The 27,785-nt window shown below is 48.9% G+C and overlaps 1 protein-coding gene across 5 annotated transcripts in view; it reads left to right on the top strand.

Moving 5' to 3' along the window:
• The window catches only part of NRG2 (neuregulin 2), a 153,774-nt gene that overhangs the window by 89,675 nt on the left and 36,314 nt on the right, over nt 1–27,785 (top strand). For 3 of the 5 annotated variants that reach the window (XM_068205564.1, XM_068205561.1, XM_068205562.1), the window contains exons 2-4: nt 8,547–8,718; nt 20,638–20,756; nt 23,887–23,952. In XM_068205564.1, the coding sequence (XP_068061665.1) occupies nt 8,547–8,718; nt 20,638–20,756; nt 23,887–23,952 (357 nt within the window). The remainder of the gene's footprint in view (nt 1–8,546; nt 8,719–20,637; nt 20,757–23,886; nt 23,953–27,785) is intronic. The other 2 variants (XM_068205565.1, XM_068205563.1) reach the window with 1 other exon arrangement.

Below are 27,785 nucleotides of genomic sequence, written 5' to 3' on the forward strand. Positions count from 1 at the left end.
ATTTGCATCTACAAATTCTTCCCTGTAATCTGAAAGCTTTTAGCCTTTAGCTTTACCATGATGTAAGGGGTCTATATGTGGTTTCATGTACAGATTTAATAATAAACATTTAATGAAATGAGGGTTTTTTCTGCTAACCTAGATTGTTTTGTCTCCTGGGGTGAGTTTTTCAATCACTTTCCTTTGGTGATTGAAAGATGATGGATGCCACCCGGGTCTTTACCAGGGTTCTAGGGCAAGTAATTTGTGCTTAGTGCTCAGTGACTGGAACAAAGGATTAATGTATTTTAAAGTTTTGGATGCTTGGGGTAATTTCTTTTTTGGCTGGGTCTGGACTGGCAGTCCACAAAGCATGGGTGGGCAATTTTTCTAGCTGATTGTGAAGATAGAGATAAAGCTATATTTTATGAATTGCTGTTTCCAAGGTCATCTGGAAATTGAGCAGTTCATAAAACATATCTTTGTTCAAAGATATATTTGATTATATAAAATATGATCCCAGAATCAATTGGGTACAAACAAGATGTTGCCTTTAGGGTTGAAAACACATTGTTAGAGGCATGAAGAGCAGAAATTGTCGCTGCTGTCTTTGTGTGGCTATTGTTTTTGGTCTTAATAGGAACAGAATGAATGACATTTTTCCACCAGACCACTTATGCTCAACTATACCTCCAGGACAACTTCCTGGCCAAAAATATTCAAAACAAACAAACACAATAGCAATTCTACTCCAATTACATTGTTTGCAAACCAGCTAGTGTTCATAGAGTACTAGGTTTGGCAAATCCAAGCACTTCAGCCCCTGGATTTCAATATTAGATATTTGCATGTGCATGCCTTGGAGGTGTTGTGCTCTTCAGGTGCGTGTTTGTGTATACCTCTAGCATTGTGGCAAAAGCACAGCCCAGTTGTCTTTAACAATTTGGGTATTGGGAAGCCATCCTTGCCCAGTGGCCAGATGCTCATTGATTTCAGTGGAGCTGAGATTTCAGCCTCGGGCTCTGCACCAGATCATACACCAATTTCAAAACTTTCACTGGAAAGAAGAATAACTGGATTTTTAAGTGTGGGAAAGACAGAGGAGGAGGAATTTATCAGTTGTTCTTAAATATAAGTGGAGTCAGAATTTGTTAGAGGCGGGTGGAATTTCTGGCTTTGTGGCACTTTTTCGTAGAATCACAGAATCATAAAGGTTGGAAAAGACCTCTAAGATCCCATGGTTTGTGTTGCCAGAGGGATCCTACAGAGAGCAAACCTAAATCAACAAACCTGCTTGTAACTTTCCAGTAAATTTTCTTTGGTGATGGGAATGGTCATGAAAATAGAGATTGTTGTGAATCTCAATTTAAATAGATTAAAAAATATATATAATAGTGCTGTAGATTGGTGTTATAGTCACTTCTTCTCCCTGAGACAGAAAGCTACAGGAACTTAGTTAAAGGAAAAGCAACTTTGGTGTTAGGGAAGGTATGGGACATGTAGGGAGGAGTAACACATTTGTTCTGGCTTCAGCAAAGTGCTTTCCACGCTTCATTCCAACCCCAAATCCACAGATCTCAGACTTTTCAGCATCTTCACACTTCCAGTCATCTGTGTCCTTTCCATCAGTGTCTGTTCTGTGTGAGTCAGCTGAGGGTGTCCTCAGCAGACCCTCCAGGACCCGGAGGAGTGGCTCCTGCGTTGTCACACCTGCGTCTCCAGCTCCCAGAGTGGGACCTCTCCCAGGAGCTCAGAGATGAGCCTCTGACTCCTGCTGGAATACCTCAGTGGGAGAGGCACGGCAGCAAGGACATCTCCCATGTCCTTGGAGAGCTTTAGGTTATTAACCCTTGCTGTTCTCTGCAGTTACTGCATAGGTAGTCCCTCGGACAGTGGAGGTGAGGTGTAAATGTTCCAAGTGAGCCACATGGTCTAGTGCTGGCTCCTACATTGCAGTCCCTGCCCTCTCAGGGTGGGCAGGCCTTGCACAGGGTGCCCAGAGAAGCTGTGGCTGCCCCATCCCTGGAAGTGTCCAAGGTCAGGTTGGATGGGACTTGGACCTGCCTGGGGTAGAGCAAGGTGTCCCTGCCCATGGCAGGGGGCAGAATGAGATGACCTTTAAGGTCCCTCCCAACCCAAACCATTCTATGGTTCCATGACTTCATGATCACTGCTTATGGAGAAACATGGCTATTTGTTAATTAAAAGGTCAAACAGTGGTTACAGCAAAATGCTGCCCCTTGGAAATTTAAATTTGTCATTGTTGTTTACCTGTCACGTACCCCTGCTCAGCACACCAAGATCTGAGACGGTGGCTACAAAGAGTGCCATGAGAATGTCTGACCATGCTTTGGCATAAACTGAAACATAAGTTGCCTGAAGTACAAATCATATTACAGATATTATATTATGTTTATTGCTCTGGGTTTGGAGCCTGTAGTTACCCACTGGGGGTAGAGGCTGGCATGGGGCGATGTGTCAGTGTCACACCAAGGTTCTCTCCCGCAGGCTCTGGGCTGTGTGTGGTCTGTGCATGTTGTGTCCACCCATGCAATAAAGCCAGGGTTGTTCTACAGCTTCACTCAAATCCAGCCCTGTTACCTCCAGGGGCATTGGAGGGTCACAGACTCTGAGGAGTCCTTCTGACACTGCCACCAAGGAGCTGAGTCCCCTCAGAGTTCCGGCTGCACACACCACAGCCAGGAACACATGTCCTTACTTTGCAGTAGAGATGACAGAAACGGGAAAAATTCCTTTCAGTCAGGAGTTGCCATCTTGGCTGTTGCAGTGTGATTCCTTGATTTTGGAGCAAGTTGATGCTGCAAGACAGATCCTGTGGAAAGATGAATTCTGTAATTTTCCATGTTAGAGACTGTTGAAATATTCCCATCTGAGACACCTCTCCAGAAGGGGCTTAGGGAACAGCAGCCTTTGAGACCTGGCTCAGCCAGGTTTCATGCCTGCAGATCTTGTCCTTCTGTGAGGCCTGGAAGCCTCAAGGACTGTGCCTGGAGCATCCTTTGTGTGTCTGGGTTCCTCTGGGGGGAGCTGGGAGCTCAGACCCATGGAGACATTGCAGATCTGCAGCTTCTCCAGCCCAGCACAAGAGCCCAGTGGAAGCCCTGGCACCAATGTGGAAGGGCTGTCCTGAGACCAATGGCTTGGGCAAGTTGAGAAACACAGCTCCTTTCCAAGAGATCACCTGTGCACCTTCCTTCCCCCCAACTCTGTCACAGGAGGGGTGTCCTGACCTGAGGACATTCGGGTGGGGGCCTCGTGTGGAAAGCCATGGCTCGGATACAGGCACGTCAAGGATCACCTGTGGGTTTGTAAGTCTTAACTCTCCTTGCATCTCTTCCATTCCTATGAGAATGCATTTTTCAGTTTCCCTTTTCCATGCCCAAGGGAATTCAAGCTCAGTTACCTTCTTCCTCAGCTGCTCAGAGAGACACAGAAGGATCCTGTCCTCCAGGTCTCCAGATCCACCTACCCAAACACTTTGCCAGCCTCCATGTGCCAGGCAGTGTGGGGCAGCTTCCAGAGGCTCACACTGCAGCCCTTGGAGGAGGCCAGGATGAGAAATCCCATCTGCTCATGACATCAGCCATCCAGGGCTCCCAGATGTGTCTGTGTGGAGCATCCCCACGGCTCGGGAAGCAGCTTCTGTGGCTGGTATTGCTGGCTGTTCCAGAGCTCATGGAGCACCTTTCCCAGGCTGACTGCTCCCGCTTTTTGCTGCCGAGGGCTTGTTTATGTAGGATGCTCTGTGGGTGGGATGTGGTTTTGTCACCACTCCATTGTTGGACTCTGTTTGGGCACTCTGCCCGAGGATGATTAATGATGTTTTGAGTTGAGGCTCTGAGGTGCTTGCAGGCATACTGCAGGTACCAGAAGTAAAAGAGATGTTGTTATCATCAAGGTACTTCAGTGTTATATCAAGTGTAATCAGAAGTGAATTAATTAAAGCAGTATGTACATGTAAGTCCTTTTATGGTGGATGTTCCAACAACTCATATAGTGTAGTTTAGAGCTCAGCATTTCAGACTTTTGTAACCCTCTCCTCTCTGTGAGAAGGCAGAGGATGTCAGGGCTGCTATCAGAAGACAAACCTCTCCTGCAAAGGTATTTTTGTCAAACACGGCTTTTAAAACAAGTTAGGAAATTGTGTGTTGATCCTGGCTCCAGCACATTTCAGGGTTAATTTTTACAGCTCACACAACTAGATGGGATCTAATGGTTGCTTGGCTTTCATCTGACCTTGGAGTGAGCAAAAATCTGTAGAAAAATTGTATTTATTGTTGGTCTCAGCTCTACCAGGATTAAACTTCCTTTCTGCAGCACGACATACCCTTGACGTGGTTGTCACTTAGAAAAATTGCCTGGAAATACATCTGGCTCTTCTGTCCAACAGCTCAGGCTTTGTGAGGCTGGTGATACTTCACCCCACGGAGAGGAGACACAAATTTGGATGGAGGAGGGGTTGACAGAATTGCAAGGTGACCAGACATACAGATCCTAAGCTGTAGCTTCAGTCTGACAAGCAGAGCTAAACCCTTCTTTTTTTTCAAGTTGAAACCCCCTGTTTTGGTGAACTTGGCAGCAGTGGGGGCCGAGCTGAGGGTGTTGCCAGCCCAGCTGTGGAGGAGACCACAGCTGGCAGGGCTGTTGCATGGGAACCAGAAGGTGAGGAACTGAAAGTGCAGCTTCAGCTCAGCCTGTTCCAGGGTGATGGGTGACTTGGGTGACCCTGGGCCCGTGTTTTGGCTCTGACAGAAGCTGTCCTGGCCCCACCTGTGTGGAGGAGGCTGGGAAGCTGGGACTTGATGGAAACATAATGAATTAGACCTGGACCCTGCCTAGCACAAATCTAAAGCCGTTTGCCCAGGATAGTGTGTTATTTTGATATGTGTGAAGCTAGTGACTTTATTTTTCCAGCATGCTGGAAAAAGTATCAAACAAGGAGGAGATTAAAATGACCCCAAATGCTCAGAGCACTAAGAAAGGGGGCACTCAAAATCAATCCTCTGATCTTTTTGAACTAAACTCATGGTTTTCTGAGCTACAACTCTGTGATTTGGACAGGACAGAGATGGGAAATGGGTCAAAAGCTGAAAGTGTACCTAAATGTAAAACTTTGACATAGTCCAGTATTAGCACTCCATGTGCTGCTCCGGTCTCTCAAGCTTCTTTAGTTTACTGCTGGGGAAGGTTGAAAGGTGATTCAGTCATAGTTTACAAGTACCTAAAAAGGGAAGGGGTTTCTGGTTGCTAGATGGGATTCAAATTTACCGGAGAAAGGCAGAGATCTCTTGGCTGGAAGCCAAAGTTAGAGAAGTTCAGACTATGAATAAGAACTGCAGTTTAAACACTTTACGAATGAAAACCAGAGGAAAGTCTTTGTCTGGAATTAAGCAGAGTCATCAGCAGTGAATGTCTCTAAATGAAGATTTCTGTGTTTTTCTGAAAGCAGCAGGAATTATGAAGTGAGGCTTTCCAGCCCAGAGCAGCCCATCCCAGATACCAAGGCCAGGCTTCCCTTCTGCCCACAGCAAGGCTCTGGATGCTGTTTCCCAGGCTTGGGGCTCTGCCTGCTCTTCCCACGCTGCTGTCCAAGCACAAGCCCTGCTGCACTGCAGCAGAAAGGGCACAGATGTGTCAGGGAGCACAGCTCTGCCTCTTTGTGCACAGCCCTTTTCCCAGACAAAGTCCAGAATATTTTGGGATTGGATTCCCCTTTCACTGCTCTGTCTGATTCAGCTGGAGGATTGCAGTCCATGGAGTCCATGAAGTGTGGCCTGGAGCTGAATACACTGTCTCTTTGCCTCCTGTAGTGAGACACCAAAAACATGTAGACTGGGGTGGAAGGATGCTCTCCTCCCTTTTTCTGGGCAGGACTCTGCTGGAGGGGTGGGATGCCGTGTGTGTGTCAGTTCTTTGGTTTTTTTGGATCTGCCTGCTCAGGAATGTCCTGTAATCATCACTGGTGGCATATGCAGAGTTTTAGGTGAGACATGATTCATGTTGGTGGGGAGATCATGGAAAGTTCCTTGCTTGTTCTTGGCCCTCTTCTTCCACAGGCTTCAGGTTTCTGGGCTTTGCTCTTCTCTTGCCAGCATTTCAGTGGAGAGGGACAGGGCTGACACCCCTTTCTCCCAGCAGCTTCCAGTTTATCTTCCACTCAGGGTTTATCTTCCACTCAGGACTCAGTTGTTATATCAGTTTTAACACCAGTTGAACTTCTTTACATCCTCATACTGGTTCTCGCTCATAAAATATCAGAATTCTTCACACCTGTGGCTTCTCTGAAATGAGACAAGAGTTGTCCCTTCAGTGACTGGTATCTCAGTCCAAATTAACCCATCTTATGTCCACATGCTGCCTGCTTCATAATTCTGCAGACCACCAGGCTGGAAATAAAGCAAAGCAGCTGCAGCCATGCAAGGTCAGGACCTTCCCTGTATTTGAGGTGTATGGATAATGTTGGCATGGGACAGGGTGACCTTGGGGTACAATAGGAGCTAACTGACACACACATTCAGACAGAATAAATATTTGAGAGTCTATTTCTCTATTCCCCAAAATGACCCCTATAAAAGCAAGGTCCTGTTTACCTTCCTGGCTCTCCGTGCAGTGTTCTGAGAAGAGACCAGCTCTCTTCTCCCTTCACTGCCTTCCAGCTCTTCTGGGCAACTCATTTCCAGGCAAGGATCAGGGATATGGGCTTCACAAAACCCATGACACCTTGGACTTTCACAGAATTCCTAAAATTTGGTGAAAGCTGCGATAATTTCTGGTCAGAGGTTTCTGTTTGTGCCAAAGCACGGTGACGTGGGAAGCAGTGAGAAATGGCAGTGCACAGCCTGCAACGATTGCCTGCAGCCGACCCAATGGTTTTGTGCTGTCCCTGTCCCACTAGAATCATGAAATGGTTTGGGTTTAAATAAACTTTAAAAACTTAAAACTCATCTCATTCCAACTCCCTACCATGGGCAGGGACACCTTCCACTATCCCAGGTTACTCCAAGCCCTGTCCAACCTGGCCTTGGACACTTCCAGGGATGGGGCAGCCACAGGTTCTGTGGCCAACAGCTGCAAGGTCTGATGTGCCTGGGACCAGCCCTGCCCCGTTACCCACCCCCAGCCCTGGGCTTGCCTTCCAGTCACTGTGAGCTTTGCTTGGCTAACTCCTGTTACCCTGAACTGTTCCATTTCTACCCATGTCGGGATCCTTTTGATTAAGGACAATTTAGCTTCTCATTCCTATTAGGAATATGAGAGTGCTGAGAGCTTGCTGCCACAGGAGCATATTCCTGACGATTGCTGTGCTTTTTATTATTTCATGTAAGATCCCTTTTGGTGAGAACAGTCTTTAAATACTATCAACCTACACTAACTTGGCATGAAGAACTAGAGGAGGCATACAAAGGTCTGTAGAACAGTGATTGCTCTGATGAAACCCATCCAGTCCCCCCACCTTTGAGTGCTCTGCCATTTTGCAAGATCAGAATGCACAAAGCCATTAGAAGGTGGTTTGTGCATATTAGAAAGAGGAAATTCTCTTATCTGTAACACACCTCAGACGAGGAGAAGCCATTGTTACCAATATTCTTAAGGCAAAACCAGCAAGTTGCTGTTTCTTTTTTTAAGGTTAGCGCTGCGAAAGGGAGCTAGAAGAGTGCAGAGCTGTCAGTTGAAAGAAAAATTGCAAGCCTGCTAATCCTTTCTTGTCAGGTTTAATATAAAGCCTGGCAGAGATTGATAAGAAGTGTCTCCCTCTCTGTCTGATGTTCCAGGTGCATGGTAAAAATCACCTCTCTGAAACACCCACGTGCAGGGCTCCAGGCTGGAAAAGCTGCTGGCCAGCCTGACACTGCTGGCACAAAACCATTTAAAATACCTATTCTTTCACTTTTCTTCTTGCAGCCTGAAGAATGGCTGTTCCTCTTCACTCCTTACATATGCAGGATTTTCTTGCAGCCCCTCTCAGTGGCTATTGCTCTGCTGATGTTGAGCTGAACAAGGTCTCTGCAGCAGATTTGGAGCATCTGGGGCAGAGGGGCCTGCTCCCTGTGACCTGCCTCTGTTCCATCTGCACTAAAACATTCTGTCTGGGGCTGCTGGGGCTGTGGGACTGGCAGCACACCCATGGCAGCCACAGAAGTCGTGAAGGTGTTGGCAATCTGCAGCAGCAATGGCCAGGAGCAGGGGAAAAATAGTCCCTGGAGAACTTGAGCTCGTGCATGGTGGGAGAGCCTGGAGAGCTCAGCAAAGCTCTGCAGGGACAGGAGACACAGGGTCCTGCCTGCAGGGTAGGGCTGCTGTGGAACCATCAAATCTGGTCATGTGGAGCCTCCAGAGCGGGGGGCTCCCTCTGTTCCCTGTGTGGATGTTTCTGACTCCATGCTCCTTCCTGTGTGCTGTTTTCCCTGGGCAGCTCCTCCCCATCACCTCATGGCAGCAGGGGCAGCAGGAGCTTTGCCCAGGGGAGGGGGCTTGGGGGGTTCCTCTTGTGTGTGCACAGCTCTGAGAGGGGCAGGTTTCACAGTGTCCCCTTTCTCTTTCCCTAGCTGTTCCTCCCAAACTGAAGAAACTGAAAAGCCCAAATGTTCATGTGGGTGAGAAGATTTCCCTGAAATGTGAGGCGACTGCTGGAAACCCTCAGCCATCCTACAAATGGTTTAAAGATGGGAAGGAGCTGAAGAAGAGTAAAGACATCCGGATCAAGTATGGGAATGGGAAGTAAGTATGACACAGGGCTGCTCTGCCTCTGCTCACTCAGGGTCTGGGTCTGGGGCCATCTGGCTGGAGGTGCTGCTGTGCTCCCCAAGTCTCTGCTGAGCAGCACTGAGGGCTCCCTCAGAGCCACAGGACCATGCTCAGCCCAGTTACCATGCCTGGGAGAGTGAGCAAGATCCCCAGCGTCCTCAGAAGGTCGTGAGGAGAGGAGCAGGGCATGCACAGGGAGGGTGTTGGGTTTGCAGATGGGCTGTCCTGGGGTCAGGGAGGCATTGGATACCTGAGACAGGTGCCTTGTGACATGGGGAGGCTTTCCCTGGTAGCTGTGGGCAGCTCAGGTTGCCTGGGGTGACTCCTGCTCTGTGATTAGGGGTGGGATGCAGAAGGTACCCAAACCCAGCTGTTGCCCCATCACTCAGCAGCAGGGTTGTGAGAGGAACTGGTTTGTTCCCTCCTGAATTTAGGTGGACACAGAAGCATCTAAGGCCACTGAAAAATCACAGAATGACAAATTAGGGCTGGAAGGGACCTCTGGAGATTATCCAGTTCAACCCCCCTGCCAAGGCAGGGTCACCTGGAGCAGGTGACGCAGGAACATGTCCAGGTGGGGTTGGAATATCTCCGGAGAAGGAGACTCCACACCCTCCCTGGGCAGCTGTTGCAGTGTTCTGCCACCCTCAGCGTAAAGAAGTTCTTCCCCATGTTGGGATGGAATTTTTCATGGTTTAGTTTATGGCCATTGCTCCTTGTCCTGTCACTGGGCAGCTCTGAAAAGAGTCTGGCACCATCCTCTGACACCCCTTGGAGATATTTATGTTCGTGAATGAGATCCTCTCTGTCTTCTCTCCTCTACACTGAGCAGGGCTGAGATGCAAGATTACCTCACAACATTCATCAGAGGTCATGGTCACATGCAGAAACCTTGTCTTGTGCAAATCCTTTCATCTGTCCACCCAGGGCAAGCTCCCTCACATCTGCCCCGAAGTCCCCACCCAGCAAAGCTCTCAGGTGGCTCTCAGTGACTGTCACCCTCAGCACCACCTCATTCAGGCAGGGCTAAAACACCTGCAGAAAGAGGCCCCAATAACCAAGCTAAGGGGCTCTCACTGGGAATGGATTTAAATTAATCCATGTAGATATTTCTCAAGGCCCAATATTTGCATATAATGTATCATAAAATTATTCCATAATCATGGCTATGCTTGCATTCATCCATCCTGACCTAGCCAGCAAAAGTCAGCTTGCAACTGCCTGACGTCTTGGAAATTTGATTCTAATTCTTTGCTAACATATGTTCTGGGTGTGTGAATAAAAGCTCATTATGGAGTTGTTAGAGTAGCAATTTTAAAAATTAGAAGCCACTACAGGTCAGTTAGAAAAAAATCACTCAGTGTTTGAACGGGGCGTTGCCAATTGCCCTAATTTGATTTCAGTCCTGTTGGGTTTGGTTTCAGAGTCACACCCAAGATGGTTGACCTCCTTTGTGATAATTCTAGGACTTGTGGCTGTTTTGGGACGAGGCAGTGAGGTGGTCAGTGCATCCAGGATAACTGGGTGCTGTCTGCTCAGGAAGGGCTGTGTGGGCTCGCAGGCAGCAGAGACAGGGCAGAGCTGTGCCTGCCTCGCTCCTCTGCTGCCCTCACTGGTTTTGGTGGCCTTGGTTGTTTAGCAAAGGCTGTCAGGGCTGGGATGCCCTGGAGAAATGTCTGCAGCACGCTCTGCAGCCAGGCGTGGGAATCCTGCCTGCACAGGGTGTTGGGAGCAATTTCCCTCAGAGCTAGAGAGCATCCAGCCCCAGAGCAGACACCCAGCACTCCCCTGCTCTGCTCCCCGTTATCCCAGCCCTTCCTCGCCTCCTGGCACCCCGTGTCCAGCACGAAGCTGTGACAGGATGGCATCCCACCCCCAGCGATGGGGACACACAGTCCCTGGGCCAGGGACAGAAGCAAATGGAAGGAAGTTGGTCCCCTTTCCTCAGGACACTGCTGTCTAGTCAGAATTTTGCAGTTACCAGTTTCCGTGGCAACACGTCGGCTCTCCAGTGAGAGGCCAAAGATGTGTGGTGCTGGAAGGGCTTCCTGCTGGCAAAATAAGCCCAAGGATAAACATTTTAAGGAAAGCAGAGCAGCTGCCTCCTCCAGTGTCTGAGACTCCCTCAGCAGCAAAGGTGTGAGCCCAAAGCATCCCCAGAATTGCTCCCCATCCCAGCTTCTGCTCCCTGCTGCCATTAAAATGTGCCTGTCTTGTGCTGGGACCAGGCTGTGGAGACTGGACTCAAGCAGCTGTTGAGCAGGAACAAAAGGAAATGGCCTCAAGCTGTGCCAAGGAGGGTTTGGATATTAGGGAAAACATCTTCACTGAAATGGTGGCCAGGCATTGGAACAGGCTACCCAGGGAAGTGGTGGAAGTGTTCAAAAACTGTGTAGATGTGTCACCTGGGGACACGGTTCATCGGTGGCCTTGGCAGTGCTGGGGGAATGGTTGGACTCGGTGATCTCAGAGGGCTTTTCCAACCAAAATGATTCTGTGGTCCTGTGGCACAGTTCTGAGATAATTACCCCTCAGTGAGCATTTGCCCCTTGTTTAGCAGTGCAGGAACACTTCTCTGGGAGGATCTGGGTGGTTCTGTGCATACCCACTCTGGCATTCCCACCTCTGTCTGTGCACCGTGTTTGCTGGGCCCCAGAGCTGAAAATTTCGTGGCAGAGTGTCCACTGGCATTGGACCTGCCTCCCTCTGGTCTTGACTGCATGGAACAAGCACTAAAAACTGCTCAGAGCAGGCTGAGGGAGCCCTCATGATTTTGATGTCTTCATTATGCAGCTGGCGGTGCCAAGTTTAGTGGAGGGACATGTGATATGGGTGTAGAGCATTACTTCCAGCATGTTGGGAGGGGACTCCAGGGAAGGATAAGCATCCCAAACTGTAAATCTCTGAAAGGACATCTTACTCTATAATGATTATTTTAAGAATAATAGGATTTATACATCTGGCTCCACTTAGAGATAACACTGGTCTCCAGATAATCCTCTGTGCTTCCCTTCAGTTCAGAGGGCCAGAAATGGAGCACTGGGGAGGGACCTTTGCAGGGAAAGAACACAAGGCAAAAACTTCTCAGGCTGTGCAGGACCTGGCCAGGTGCACAGGATCATTTCTTCAGAAGTGTAATCCAAAAACCTAATAGAGTTTTCTGCTGGAGCCAGGCAAAAAGAGCCCTCCAGCAAAATGATGTCCACAGTGTTTCCCTTGGCCCTGTGAGGCCCTGGCAGAGCTGGGCACAGCTGAAATCTGCCCCCAGCACTGAGATCTTTAGCATGCAGAGGGTTGGGATGGGAGATAAGAACATGGTTGCCCTCTGTGATTCATTCCTCGCTTTCCTCTCGTGTGTTTAAAGAGCCTTGAGGTTTCTAACTAGAAAGTATGACTGAAGCACTTTTTTTTTGTGACTGGCTTTTTGTTTGATCTCTAGAATAGGGGATCTCTTTCAAAATAAGGGATGTATATGTTGTAAGGAGGAGAGGAGCACTTAACAGCATGTCAGCTCTTCAGCTTTTCCATCAATCATTTTCCCTCTTCTTTTGGTGCCATCAGGCAGAGGAGTCAGGGTTTTTTTTTTAATGGATGTTTGCTGGAGGGAGGGGAACAATTCTGATTCCTCCTTTCTGAACTTCATGTTCCATCTGTAATTAGTGACAGGCTGGGGCAAGCCTGGCTTGCATGAAGGGGAAACCTCTTTAAGGTGGAAGAAATTATTGGCTGGAATTTTATCTCCATCTCCATTTAAATAAAACACAGTTGATAGGAAACCCAGAGAAATTACCCAGAAAGAATTGCCTGTGGTAGTGGAAATACAGCCTAGTGAATGGCTCTCCCCCCAGGCTGCTAAAGTGATGCCATTTTTGGCTGAGTGTGTCTGAGGTCTGATTGAGGCTCTGAAGAAGTTCAGGTTGGGTTTTAACTTTCTGACTATCCTGGCAAATGGTCAAGTGCCAGCTGTGGAGGAAGCCAAGGGAGTTTTTGCTTGTGGAGGTGTAGAGAACCTTCCCTTCTTGAACTCATGCTCAAAGCTCAGCCTGGGACATGCAGATGTTCATCTGGAGCCCAGGAGCCTGGGAGTCCCCGAGCTGTGCCTGTCCTTACAGCCCTTTCCCTTTGTGTGCTCTTCTACCAAGGGACACTGCTGGGGTGATGAAGTAGGCATATCATTAGATTGGAGAGGGTTGGCAGTTCAGTTTGGGACAGGCTGACCATATGACATCCCTTGGGACTAGTGTCCTACTTTCAGTATCACCAGGAATCCCTATTGTTAGCCTGTAAGTGGAGCCAAGGGATACCCTCCTCTCCTGTTTCTGTACAGTAGTCCCTCAGGCAATGCCACTTGAGCAGATTCATTGCTGGGGTCTTCCTTGTAGGGCTCCCAATTGTAGATTATTCCCCACCCACAATGAATGGGGCTGTGGTCTTCCCTGTACAGCTCACTGCACTGGAATGAAGGCCAAAAAAAAAAAATAATGCCAAAGCAGCAGGGGAAAGAGAGTGCCAATAAAGATAAATGATTTCCTAATTAAGCCTGGAGACAAGGAGGGGCAAAGAGGACTGTTGAAGCCTTGTGGGAGCCAGAGTGAACCCAAGCAGGCTATACCACCACTCTGGCAGGGGTCTTTGGGCTGACATTTTTAAACAAAGGAAAAAGCTCATTTGACAATGGATCTTGCAAGAGCAATTCCAGATGCCTTGAAGCGAAGACTCTTCTCAAGCACCGGTGTTGTTATAATCACCAGGGGAGCTGCTGCCTTGCTAACTCTCACGATGTCATTATAAGTCTCCGATATTTGGGATTTGGTTTTAGCTGCTGAAGGCACTTTATTGGAGGGGGGTGTGAAGGAGAGCATCTCCTTTGTTTGTTTGCTTGTTGTTTTAGAGGAGATGATGGACATCATCTTGGCCAATGCACCTGGGACTGAACCAGGGAATTTGAGAACTGAAAGGAGAAGCAGTTGGGTCTTGAGCTCAAACAATCCACAAACTTTGCAAGTTGGGGCTCCTGAGAGAGTCAGGGAATGGACATTTAATCAAACTTGACTACATTATAGTTGCTAACAAGTCTTGGTCAGTTGCTGGGCTGGTTCAGCTGATGGGCTCTGCAAACTTAGAGGTTGAAGCAGCTTTATGTGCCTGAAATTTGGTGTGGTTTTTCCAGCCATGTTGGCTGCTTACAAAAACAAAATAAAAATCTCTCTCTACAGACCTTCGCCCACTCTGGTTGCAAAATGTCACAGATTAGGTCGAGGCCCTCACTGAGACATGAGCTGAAATCCCACTCATCCTGTTTAGGTTAAAATGTTTTACCTTCAGGGAGGAGGGCTGGGGTGAAGGCTGAGGCTGCTGGCAGTTCATCCAGCACAGCACATCACAGACCTGCAGGCACAAATTTGCCACGGAGCAGGCACTGCTGAGGATCTATGACATGTACCAGCTGCAGAAAAATGGCCTGGGGAGAAAAGAAGACAGGAGGAGACCCCAAACTTTATCTAGATCTCTTGCATGCCCTGTGTACGACCACGGTGGTGTTTCAAAGAGGTTTTGAGCAATAGTTCACTGCCCCTGTGAAAGTGCCATCCCTTTCCCATGATTTCTGTTCCCCAAAATGCTTTTTGCTGGTATCAGTATTTGCAGCCTGGCTCTGCTCATCTCCAATACTGGGCTCTGCCCAGGGCTGTCCCCATGACAGCTGCTCTTGGTATGGCACCTCTCTCTCCTCCTTGATTCTTTACAACTAATGTGCTTTGCTTTAAAGGTCCTCTCAGGCCTTCCTCCCCACTTCTGGCAGTCCCTGAAGTTTTGGTCCTGCCTCTGATTTGCCCAGCACATCAACCCCCACCCAATACGTGATATTCTTCCAAACTAGGACCTCTGTGCCTTCTCCCCAGCAGCACTGGTCCTCTTTTCCCTCCCTGCCACAGAACAAGCTCATGGTTTGGTTGCTGAGGTAGTGAGACCTGGGCACCCCAAGGGGCCTTGTCTCTCTATTGAGGTCACACACTCTTTGGGATAACGAGGAATCTGTTCCACATTTGGTGCTGGGAAGTCCCTGGGAAGTCTTGGGACTGCTTCTGTATGAGATCACAGGAAGCAGAGAAAGAATCTGCTGGGAGCTGGCCGCAGAGTACTGCTCCAGGACCTGCATTTTCTCAAAGAAATTAAAATCCTGGCACTGGGATTGGAGGAAGCATTCATAAGATGGATCAATTGCCTTGAATTCCAGGAGAAGTAATACAAAGGACCCTGGAGTGACACTGGGTCTGTGCATCAGGCAGAGCCCAAAACTCAGCTTTTACTCATTTACTGATGTCACAGTGTGGCAGGTGCCACAGCCTGGCCTGGCACAGACAGCAGCAGCATTGCACAGGGATTTGCCTCTCAGCACAGCAGCCACAAAGTCCACTCCAGGCACTGGTGTGATTGTTTGTGCCTGTGCTGCCCCACACCTCTTCCCATTTCCAGAACTCCCCTGGCTGCATTTGAACCTGGAGGGGGTTGCACAAGTGACCCTGCTCTTTGGAGCGTACTTATCGATCTTGTCCCCTCTTGTTGACACTGTCCAACCCAGAAGTAACTCGCCCTCACTCTGAGACCAGTGTCAGTGTCAGCTCTGCAGAGTGAGGACTGGGCGAGTCTTCCTCTTAAAATCAGCCTGTCCCAAGCCTGGGCACAGAGAGACCACAGCACTGCTGAGCACAGAAGGGGCAAATCTGCTTTTCAGGTTAGAACAGCACTTTAATGTTGGGGAACAGGGGTAGGAGAGCAGGTAGAGTGGGTCAGGGGATGGCTGGTCCTGTCCTGGGCACTGCAAGGACATTACCTGTCTCCCACCATCCCAGGTCAAGCACAGAGCGGGTCACGAGATGGTGTGAGGGGAGGAAGGGAGATAGAGAAGGGATGATGGCCATGCTGAAAACTCCAGACCTTCCTGTTTTTACCCCTCTTATTTGATTGCTTTGCTTGAGGGCATTTCTGTCCCCTTTCCCTTTTGTTCTTTCTGTAGCTGATACTGAGCTGGCCAGATGATGCTCTGGAGCGCAGAGCAGCCAGCACAGGACACTTGTTTTCCTCAAGCACTGCAAGCACAGCCGCCCTGCCCAGCTCTGCTGTGCTCTGCTGAGCACAGCTGAAGGGCAGGGAAGAGATCAGGGGGGCTGTGCAAGGGAGAGAGTGCTCCTGGCTGCTCCTGCCCTGCCAGACAAAGCGGCTTTGCCATGGCCATCCCCACACTGCCTTTGCATTGCAGTGATTCCCTCTGCCGGAATTAACCCACTGAGTGCTGGGGATGATGGATGTGTCCCCCCCCCCAAGCCCCTGCCCCAGCCAGTGGCGCTGCCCAATGTTTGATTGCTGCTGGACAGCACTTGTGGTTTGTAAGCTGGATATCCTGAATCTTCTTGCCAATCATTAACCTGCTCTTTCAGGGCAAATGCAGCTGGGTGAGAGTGCCAGGGCAGCACGTAGGCACCAATTAAATCTCTGGCAGGATGCAGCAGCAATTGCTGGCACTCCTGCTCTCAGCAATGCCAGTGTGCTTCCTGCTTCTGGCTCTCTGTGCAAACAGAGGGGAATGGAGTTAATGGGTGACCACAGCAGGGCATCCAGTGTGTCCTTTGCAAGGGTCATGTTTGGGAATTTCCTTTTCCTAGGGTTTCAGGTGTGTTTACTATGTGCAGTGCTCTTCATTGACAATTTTGGGGCCACATATGGGGTAGCCTCCAATTTCTCTTCATCAGCTCATTCCTTGACTTCTTCGTTACTTATGTGTTAGTTACCCTATTTTTAGAAGACTAATAAACCACTACAACAGTAGTAATCCTAGAGCTGTTCTTGTCCAGAACGATGCAGAAGTGGTTGGACTCACCCAGGGAACACGGAGTCCTCAGTGTAGGTGTCACAGGGCAGCTCATGGCAGCTGCTCTCCTGATCCCATGCTCTGACATGAATGGCCTGGTGAGGAGATGACCTGGGAAGATGGCCCCATTTCCACTTGGCAGTAGGTAAGAGGGGAAGAATGATTCAAGCTTGACCAAAGTGCTGGTGGGAACATGACTGCTGTCATGGGAAGTTCCTCCTTGGCTCAGATGCAGGGCCTGTTTCTTCTCCTCTCACTGCACTGGAGGCCTCAGGGCCTGAGCTCACATTTAGATGTCTAAATTACAGCCGATGAGGACACCCTTCCCAGCCAGAATTTGCCAGGATCTTTGTGTAGGTCCTGGCCAAGGGCTGATCTCCCTGTTTCCCATTGTAGTCTGGAGATTGGCACTGAAGAGGGTGATTTACTCATCCCTCCAAACTGCCCTCTGGGGGACTCTTTTTTCTCTTGGCCAGAAAGGTATTTTGGGGGATCTTCTTTTGGCCAGGCTGAAGGTCTCCTTGTGAATCCAATCCCTCAGAGCTTGCAGACAGCATATTCCCCGTGGCTTAGCCCTCCACTGGCTCTACAGGAGATAATTAGTGCGTGGCTAAGTCATATGTGCTGAGGGTCAGGGAAGACAATGAGGCAGATTTTTCCCCGGAGTAAAGAGATGTCAACAGAGTTGCACTGCAGCGAAATGATGGGATCTGTCAGTGACCCTGGCCCTTTCACTGAGCAAACAGCCCGGGGCAGCGCCTTCCTCCAGAAGAATGGCATCGTCTGTGATGCCAGGCTGTGATGCTGGCTGTGAAGCCAGGCACCCTTGTGAACGCACACGTAGGGCTCTCCCAGGGCCTGCTGTCCCCAGGAGCCTTCATCCCACACTCCTGTGCCCAGTGTAACTCCTTGGAGGCCACTCTTTGGCGTGTCTGTGAAATCAGCCCTCAGGAGAACAAAGTACCTGCCCCTGGGGACAGCAGGGTGAAGAACACAACTTGGAAAAGCTGATTTCCAAAGGAGTTTTGTGATATTTCAGGAGCACTTGGAGATAGTAACATAGAACAGAGTGGTCACCCTTGGCACACACAGATCAGGCGAGGACTTGTCCCTTTGACATGGTTCAGCTCAGTTCTTCCAGTGCACAGGCATTATCCATGCTAATTAAAAGGCCCATGGTTAATGCTGTGAAGCAAGGTATCTCTCTGGCTGTTTCAGTGCTACTGAAATAGGGAAATTCTCTTTGCACTTATGCTCCACATGAAAGCTGATCCATATCTCCAACTTTCATCTCTTTTCCCCCGAGTCTGTCACCAGACATTATACAGCACCGTGTGGAGACCAAGAGGTGCCACACCATTGGCCTGGGCTATGAAAAGCAAGAAAAAGCTCTTGATTTTTCAAGGGGATCTTCCAGTCCAGGATAATTTCAGTAATTTGTGATGGCAAAAATAAGCTCTTTTGACAGTACAAGTCTTGTGCATTAAAACAAAGTAATCCCCTTTGGTTTCACCTTGATGTTGCTATGCTCCAAATGCCAACATCACTCTTTATTCTGCTCACATTCCTCTCCAGTTCCAGGTAAAAGACCAAATGTCTCTCACCCTGTTGTTGGAGCTGAGTCTGTCAAGTGTGGCTCCTTTTGTGCCACTCCCTAACTCATATCTTCGGGACTTACACCCCCCTATCTGTAAAAGATCACGTACCTAGGTGATATTCTAATGCAGTAGTGGATTTTTCCAGTTGCTTCACCTGGTGAAATGTGCTGTGGATTGAGATTGCCATGCAGCTAATTATCATTAGAACATCTGTGCTCTGACAGCTGAAGGCAGCGTGTCCATTGATGCTCTCAGCTCTGCCCTGGCAGAGACCCCCAGTGTGCTGATGTGCCAGGGTGGTGTTTTCTATGGACTCTGAGTCAGAGCCTTGCTCTTCCAAGCTGCTTTCAGCATGTGCTGCCTGCACTGCAGCCTGTCCGAGAGCTGGTTTGTAAAACAAATGGTGTATTCTGGCAGAGAGGGTTGAGACAGCTGGGAGAAAGTAATGGCTGGGCTGGGAGCAGTCTTGGAGTTGCATTCTGGAGCCATCCTGCTCTTTTGATGAGCATTTCCACACCTTCTTCTATGGAGGGAGTGGGGAACATGCTCCTGAACTGCAGCCCAGAAGAGCTTAGGCCCCCATCAGGCACCCTTTGTCCTTCCCAGCAAGGTGCAGGAACCAACAGGCACAGGGCAGCAACAGGCACCGGATGCCCTGAAGCGTCCTTAAATGCCTCCCTCAGGTAACGTGTGCGTTACCTGACTCCCAAGGCAGCACAGCAGTGAGGGCCACGATGCCCAGGGCTGTCACAGGCTGTGCTAAGAGACTTGAGAACACTCAGAGAAGGGTGTTGCACTGGGAGTCAAGGCAGAATCACCCCTCTTGTTTAGGCTTCCATGTTGGAGTGTGTTGGCCCAAGTCACTGCACAAATGGATTAGGGGAGACCTACAGTCACAGAGATTCAAGAGGTCTTTGCATACTGTCAACATTCATTTAAAAATTGCTCCACATGTGGCCCCAGCTCATGCAACTGAGCACTTGACCGCATCCTGTAAAACAGGGCAGCGCCTGTTTCCTGGGAGCTCTACCAAGTAGTCTCCAAGTGCTTTTAATTTACTAATATAACTAGTGAGATGTTCCTGCTGTGTCCTTGCGCCGTGCCTCCCAGGAGAATGGCTTGTCAGGGTGTTAAAAAGATGCCAGTGTGCTTCTGTGAAGGGCTTCCTATGGACAATGATTTGCACATCCCAAAGAAAAGTCCTTCTCGGATGACACGTGTAACATTGCAACTATGTCTGAGGCTAATGATTATTTTCCACATAAATGGAATTATATTTGCCTTCAGCAACATTGGCCACTGGGACCTCTTTCTAAAGCTGGCAGCGCTTCCAAGTCTCTAAATAAAGTGACACAGACCTGAGGTAAAAGCTTGGGGTAGAAAGCAAACAGAGATGTTCTCATGAGAAGAGCAGACAGGTTGGCTTTTGATAAGATGGCTAAAATGGAAGAAAATTTAGTAAACCAGAGGGTCTCGTGGGAGTCCCACTGCGGTCTCATGAGTGGCACTCAGTGTGTGTTGAAGGCTCCTATAGATCCCTGTTAAACTGGGCAACAAAAGGTTTTGCCTGTTAGTCAGAGCCATCCCAGAGAATGAGTCATAGGCAGTGGGAAAGGCGATGCTCCTTCCCGTAGCGCCGCAGAGCTCTGCCGCAGAGCTCTCCCTCTCCCATGGAGGAGCAGCACGGGCTGGGAGGTGGCACAGGCTGGGAGGTGGCACAGGCTGGGAGGTGACACGGGCAGTTGTCACACCCACCCTCTCCTGCTCTTTCCAGGCACGTCTGGTTGGTGAGATGAGTGTGTGCAGCTCAGCCACACGTCTGTAGTCCATTGGAGTGTGGATTTGGGGGACACGAGGTGCTTGCCCTTTTTTTAGGTCGAGATGAAGCTGTCAGTGATGTGTCCAGGGCAAAACCCAGGGACTGGATGTGCAGGCTGGCAAGGGGTGAGTGTTTGTGGTGAGTGTGTGACACTGCCGAATGCAGCCGGTGGAGCACTTACTGCTCAGCATCCCTGCTAAGGAAGGTGCAGAACAGGCATCTCCTCTCCACATCTCCATCTGGCAGGCAGATCCCACTGTCCATCAGTAAATTGGCTTCTTTCCAGTGTGGAAAGCCTGTGCTGGAGAACTAGGACTCTGGGCCTCAACTCCTCATGAGACTTTCTGTGTGAATGAGAGCAGGTGTCAGACCAAAGCACACAACACGCTCAGAGCACTGGGTTCAGAGGGAGATGGTCACCTAGGAGATCTTGGGAAGGGACTTGTCCAAATCCTATCCAGGCTTGGGTGCCTATTCAGCCAGCTCAGGCAGCCCATCCTGTCAAGCAGGGGTGACCCTCCAGGCAGCATCCCAGGGGCAAGAATGGTTGTCACTTCATGAGGTTGGTCAGCAATTGAGTAAGAAATGTCTGCTGTACTTTTCAACAGAAAGATTTCCAGACTGCAGTTCAACAAGGTGAAGCTTGAAGATGCTGGGGAGTACAGCTGCGAAGCGGAGAACGTTTTAGGGAAAGACACCGCAAAAGGCAGCCTGAATGTGAAAAGTGGTAAGTGAAGAAGCCAGCAAATGTCTCGAGCTGTCTGCCATTCCACAGAAAGGTTCTGCACATGGTCTGTCTTGAATTTTGTTTCATGCTTTCAGGATATCGAGTAAAACAATCTTGGGAGATAAGAAAAATGCAGCTTAGCATAAATGTTTATCTTTGTTATCTGTCACTGGCAATGTGGTTAATTTACATTTTAAATAAACTTACAGTCTATGTATTTTTTTGAAGAAGGGATAAGGAGGGAAGAAAGCTGGTGGGCTTGATGTTTTCATTTTTTAAAGAATTTCTGAGAAGCAAAACTCACCAGAAGACAAGTAATTAGACCATAGCTTTGTGATGAGTGAAGTTGCTTCTGGTTTTCATCCTAGAGTGTGTGCTCCATCTCTTAGAGCTCAGCGGATGGAGTCTGAGGTTAGGTGGTTTTATTATTATCTTGGTCATAATAATTATATTGCTTAACACGATGGTTTGGATGCACCCTCCGGCTCAGAAAGTCCCTACAGTGGCTGCCAGAAGCTGGGAGGGCACAGCTAGGGAGGGGGTGACTATTTCCTAAGCTCTTCCTCCTGCCATTCACAACGGGCACTGTGGCAGCCTGGGCTGTGAGTGCTGGGCTCTGGCTCTGGGCTCTGCAGCCCTTTGCTGGGATCCAGTTTTTTGTTCTCTCACCAGCCTTATCCCAGTGTGAGGGAAGGTAGCTTTCTCCTGCTGTTTTCTGGCAGTATCTTCTGTCTCAACCTCAGCGTGTTTGCCATCCTAAGTCTTTTGTTTTGTGAAGTTGCAGTGTCACACAGCCTCCCCCTCGGTTATCCTGCATCCTGCCTGTTCAATCCCAGTGCTGGCAGGGTCAGGAGGAAGGCCACCCATGCTCACACCTCCCTGCCTTCATCCTCCGTGTCTGTTGACTCAGCCCTGCTGCTCTGCTGGGTTTGTTTCCAATTCTGATAGGAAAGGTGTCCCGAGTAAGAAACTGAGGCAGTACTCGTCTTTTTTCTTTTTTTTTTTTTTTTTTTTTTTTTTTTTTTTTTTTTTTTTTTTCCTGGCTCACTCTCTGGCTATCCCACACCACATAAACTGCTCCTGTTTGATGGGAGCTGCATGTGCAACCTCCCTTCCCCGTGTGCAGCCATCAGAGCCCTGTCTGCCTCCTCTGCTGCCCCTTCCCCAGCACCAGCACCCTCTCACAAGAGGAGGAGTGTGGTTGAGCAGTGCCTGCTGCAGGGCTCTGACCTGCACACCAGGTAAATGCACACCTGGCCAGGGCAGGGCAGGCAGCACATGCCAGGGGTCAGCTCTCCCTGCTCAGGAAGGACCCTCTCAGCAGGGATGGGCTCCCACCTGAGCTGCCCAGAAATGTGTTAAAACCTGAAACCCCTGTGAATCTGGTGTGAATCTGGTGGATTCCCTCCCTGGATGAATCCATGCTCTCAGCTGCATTGCCACTCTGCCCTTGGTCTGCTGCTCAGCTGCAGGCACACCTTGCTGCTGTTTGCAGACCACCTGCCAGGGCCAGCTGAGCCCCCTGCAAAGGCAGCCGAGGTGATGCTGAGAGCTGTGAGGCTCTCAGGTGAGGCTTTTGTGCCCCTGTCACCCCTTTGCACTCTTTTTTCCTCTTTCCCCTGGAGCTACCCAGAATTAAGCAGCCTTCCCCAGTATGCAGGCACGTGCTGTCCTGGATGTTCCTCTCCCCTTGCTGCTGGGCCTTCCTGGGGCCTTGCAAGCTTTCCTCCCTTCTGCAAGCTCCCTTCTTCTGTGATACCTTTCAGTAGAAAACTCCTCAGGACATCTGAATCCACACATGTGTTGTCCCCTGTTTCTTCTTCCCCAGGATCCTTAGCACTGATCCTCTTGTGGCTTCCATTGCAAAGAGCTCTTTGCGCTATTCCAATTCCACTTTTCAGTTTCAGAAAAGCAGCTTCTCAGCCATACAGATCTGGTTGCAAGTCACCAAAACCACCACATCTTCAGAGAGAGTGGCTGCAGAGCAGAGACCCCTTGGCACTTAGAAAATGCCCCTCAGCCAAACCCTCACCTCATCCCTCTTCTACAATTCCAGAATTTCCACAAAACTCCCAGCTCAGAAATAAATGCTTTTGCATTGAGAAACTTTGTGAGGGTGTTAATTTCTGAGGAAATGCTTCTGGACTTAGTCAAAATACACTGCAATATATTGCAGATTTTATGACTTTTAAGTAAATTAGATGCTTTCTTAGAAAAATGTCCCATTTCCCAGTTCTCAGGATTGAATAGTCTAATGTTGATATCACATGGCCATGAGGGCACAGCTGAGGTGTGACTGTTTCAGATTCTTTTTATTCCTCAAAAAATTTCTAGGCATCTCCTCAACTGCCCTGTCCCTTATCAAACACTGCAGAAACAATCAAGTACAGAAAATTCTTTCTGCTTCTAGCTCTTTGTGGTGGTCCCGCCCCTGTCTCTGGCAGGCACTGCACCCCCAGCCCAGACTCCTGGGGCTTTCTCCTTTGTGCATCCAGAGGGTGTGAGTGACTTCTGCAAAGGTGCTGGTGCTGTCAGTGAGGTTGAGTAGAGCTGGTGTCTGTGGGCATTGGGGTTCCCAGTATCCTGGTTGAAAAAGAGGAAATCACTCCCTGTGCTTGTCTCCCCTAATACCTGGGGTGCTGTCCTTCATCTGTATCCTGTTCCTCCAGCTCTTGTACGAACATTAATTTGTGCTGCAGAACTTCACATGACCGTGGGATGGAGGCTCTTCAGAAAATCCCACCTTTTCTTAAACTCCACATGTTCCCCACTACCATGTCCTGCCATCCCATCTTTGCACTCTTGTGGCCATCAGGGCTAAGAAAACCTCCCACATTTTCGCTCATCTCTTGCCAGGTGAACCCTGAGCCATCTCTGCCTCTTTATGGTGACACGAGGCCCTTCACAGCGAGGGGACACTGTGCCCTGTGCCATCCCCTGCAGGGACACTCCTTGTCCTGCCTCTGTCACCCCAGTCCCCTGCCCTAAACCAGCACTAACGCCGTGCCAGCCCCCAGCCTGTGCCCCCCAGCAGCACCTGCCCTCTGCTCCTCCCCACAGTAGCTAAGCCCACCCTGCTCTGCTCAAAAGAGATATTTTGTTCACTACTTTCTCACCTTAATTTCCCCAGGAACAACGAAAGCACCACAAGTCTTACCAGCCTCAGAAACTAAAATAGTTGTTATGGAAGAAGAGTGTAAGTACCTCTCCCCCACTCCCCCCATACAGCTGCTTTCCCCTAATTTGTTTGTTATTATGAGACATTTTGCATAAATGCTTTATTGCCTCCTGGAATCTTCTTTAATCACTCTTTCTGTCTGATTTTTCCCAAAGGCACTGGTCTTTCTTTCCACAGATCTTTAAAAAAATCTAATTTATATTGCTGGTGTCTATCTTGGAGAGGGAGAATTTGATAGCTATTGCAATGGCAGCTTGAAGAATATGCTACTTAAAATTGCTACTGAAGTTTAAGGATTCCCAACTCTTCCAGTACATGGAGTTATTGATACTTGCAAGATGTGCTTGTTATGGCCTTTGATTTAACAGGGTTTTCTTTTATCACTTTGTTTTTGTGTTTGGGTTTGAGTTGTTTTTTTGTTTTTTTTTTTTTTTTTTTTTTGAGGATAGTTGATAAAACCAGAACAGGCTGTGGGAAGTACAAGAAAAAAAGACATGAGTCTTCTAAGCATAGGTAATAAGAAAATTGCAGAAAATCCATCCATGCCCTGCCATCCCATTTTTTTCTGAGTCTCCAGAAAGCAAGAACATATTTCCCCAAATGCTTAATTTGATTTAATGTGGCTGGAATGCTTTTTAGCATTCCCTCCTATTCAGTTGTCCCAAAAGCAGTAGAAAATGGGCACAGAGCAATAAAAATCAAGGAGTGTAGATTAGAATCCTGGTGCCTGGACATTGGCTCAGCAATTTCTGGTGGAGGGTGTTATGTCTGTGTCGGGGGGTCTCTCCCCAGTGGGAGCCTACCAGGATCCTGGCAAAAAACCCTGGGAAGGCAGGACCAGGCAGGGATTTTTTTTTTTTTTTTTTGTGTGTGTGTTTCCATCCCAGCTGCAGATGCCCAGAGCTGAGAGCACAGCTGGCTGTGCCTCAGTGTTGGCAGTTCTGCTCTGCAGATTTTATGGGGATGTTTCCTCCTTTGAAAGCTCAGTCTTTTATGAATTTAAAGGAAATCTGATTGCAGCCACAGCAGACACAGGCAGGTATTCTTTAAAAGCTTTTCTGATTAGAAAACTGCACTTACAATGTGCTCTGTGTAGTGCTTAGCCTTGCACTGCACTAGAGATACCAAGCTGAGATACAGCATCATTAATGCCATGGCCACACCATTCTTCCCCAGGATTTTCCCTTTGTTTTCACCAGAAGAGATCCCTGCTACTTATTTGCATCATATTAGATTAATTCTATTTTCTTAAAAGCCAAATCTCAGAAAGGAAACACAGAAATTTCCCCTTTTGGAAAACTTCTTTCTTCTGTGGGCGCATCATCACTTTTGTTTTTCTTTCTTAAGATGGCAAAGTCCCCAGAGTTAAAGTTGTAACTCACTTTTCCGTTCACATTCCTTTTTTACAACATCTCCCAAGTGTTAACTGAATAATTCAGAATCTCTCTGATTTTTATGGTGATTGATGTTGTATCATAGAATTGCACGTGTGTACAGCATATGGGGAGGTGATGAAGATGTTATGAGGTGGGATGATCTGGAGAGCAGACAAGTATCTCATTCTTGTAGAAGTCTTGCACTTCTTTTCAATATCTGTATTCAGAGTCACCTGCAGGTTGTCCCTACTCTCGTTGTTTCACTGAAATCTTGTAAATCACTTGCTGGATTTTAAACACTGATGTCTCCAGTACCTGGTTTGTGAATAGCATGAGGTTCCACTCAGCTTCATTTGTGCTGCAGTAGCCTCATTGGTGGTGAAAATGTGTTAAATGAGACACTTTGTTTTGTGCTTGTCACAGGCTAAGGTTGTGCAGTTGGGTGGTCACAGTGGCTCAGCTCACAGGCAAGAACTTGCAGGGATGTGGTAACTTGGTCGTGTGTCCTGACGCAGAGAGAAAGGTCCTTTATGCTCATTTCAACATCCAGAGAGCTCAGAATGGCAACGTGATCCTGTCACAGTGCAGCATGAGGTGGCTATGGACATGTTGGGTAAACAGGACAGGAACCAGTGTTGATATTTAGGAACATTCTGATGGAAGAAGGGTCAGAGAAATCTGGAGAACATTCTGAGATGGAAGGTTTATGCAGGACAGAGATAACAAAAAGCTCTCAAAGTTTAATTTTAAAAAGGTAAGATAACATTTAAAATCTCTGAGAAGGTCAGGTAATCCCTTGTGCTTGTTTTCTGCTGTTGGGTTCTCTTCTAGTTCCTTCCCTTGACTTCAACAAGCAGGTGAAGCCCTGAGGGTAAGGAGAGAATGCAGGCCAGGTGGAGGAAGCGTGGTTTGGATTCTCTCAGGATACAGGAGGACGTGCCAGTGGTAGGCAGGTGCTCTAAACCAACATGTGGATCATTGCAGCTGCTCACCTGGACTCTGCTTGTGCTCCTTGCTCACTCCCTAGCTGGGTGAGTGCCTGGCTGAGTGCTTTATCAGCCTCTGTGGGCTGTCAGTGCCCTTGGCTGAGGGTGCTCTGCAGCAGAGAGAGACTCGGGGTCACAGGAGAAGGGGAAACGGAGAAAGAGCAGAACAGGCAGTGCTGAGTTGTGCTGGGAGCAAGAGGACTGGGGGGGTAATATGAAGCACCTGAATGAAAGCTGGGCTCTCTGGGTTTAGTTCTGGGGCCTTTATTTCATCTGCTGGGGATCACAAGCCCTCTCTAGAGTCCCTCTAGAGACTCCTGTGGGAAGGGTAGCTGAAACAGTCCTTTTTTCTCCAGTTAAGTCTAACTCTCCACACACTGGTTTGAGTCCACAGATTTCATAGCTGTCATCTTGGTGATGCCATTGGCCTGTTTGTAGCCTCATTGGTGTAGAGTCGTTGAGGCAATCCCCTCCAGTTTAATCCCTTCCCTGCTGCCCAGTGTGGCTGGGTGTTGGAAATGTTCTCCTCACTTTGTCTCTGCCAGGTAAGCTCGGCCTCATGATTGCAGTGGCTGTGCTGTGCTTTGTGAGTTACACACCCCACAGGAGCATGTGCCACCTGGTTGTGGTTCAACCAACCCCCCACACCTGCTCTGAAATCCAGTCTGGCCTGGCCTTTACTGGGTGACCATGGCAGACCCGCCTGTGAGTTGTCTGGTCTTACTCCTCTCTTTTCTTCACCTCCTTATTCCCTTCTCTTCCTTATCCTCACCTCCTCCCTCCCTCCTGCTTTGTTCTCAGTCCTGGGACTGAAGACCAGCTGGAGGTCTGACCTGCTGATGGGTGAGCTGCTCTGTACCTGCCCGGCTGTAAACAAACTGTGTGTGAGGTGAGGTTCACTTCACCAACGTCCAAATCCCAGATGACTCTGGACCAGGCGTGCAGTTATTCAAGTATTTGCAGTGGCCCAGGCTGATGGGGAATAGAGCTAAACACAAAGTAGCTTGTGAATCTGGGAATTATCCCACCAGTGTGGTGGAAACCCACTGGAATCTCCCTTGGCATCGTGCTTTGAGGTGCTCGTGTGTGATCTGCAGCCACGTGGTGTCAGAGGGCCACGCTTCAACCCAGGCACAGTTATCATTTTCTAAGAGAGACATTTTGCTTCCCTTTGTCCTCCCACAGAGCTTGGCAGGTCTCTCCATCCTTGCTCCCTAAATAGTTGCTCTCGTGAATGTGAAGTCCCAGCTGCAGCAGCATCCCTGGCCCCTCCAGCCTGAAGCCACTGAGCTCTCCTGGAGCTCCCAGTGCTGCAGATGTGAGCACAGTGCTCTGGGCTTGGAGGTGAAGGGTGTCCAGCCAGCCCAGAGCACGGGCAGAACAGACACAAGGCGGCCATGTGAACAGAGCAGTTTTCAATGTTAGACTAAAAATAAGTTCTGGCGTGGTCTTTGCTCAGCTAATTTCAGCCCCATTGCTGGAGGTGGGG

The sequence above is a fragment of the Anomalospiza imberbis genome, chromosome 15 (assembly GCF_031753505.1).
Source record: "Anomalospiza imberbis isolate Cuckoo-Finch-1a 21T00152 chromosome 15, ASM3175350v1, whole genome shotgun sequence".
Classification (NCBI taxonomy): Eukaryota; Metazoa; Chordata; class Aves; order Passeriformes; family Viduidae; genus Anomalospiza; species Anomalospiza imberbis.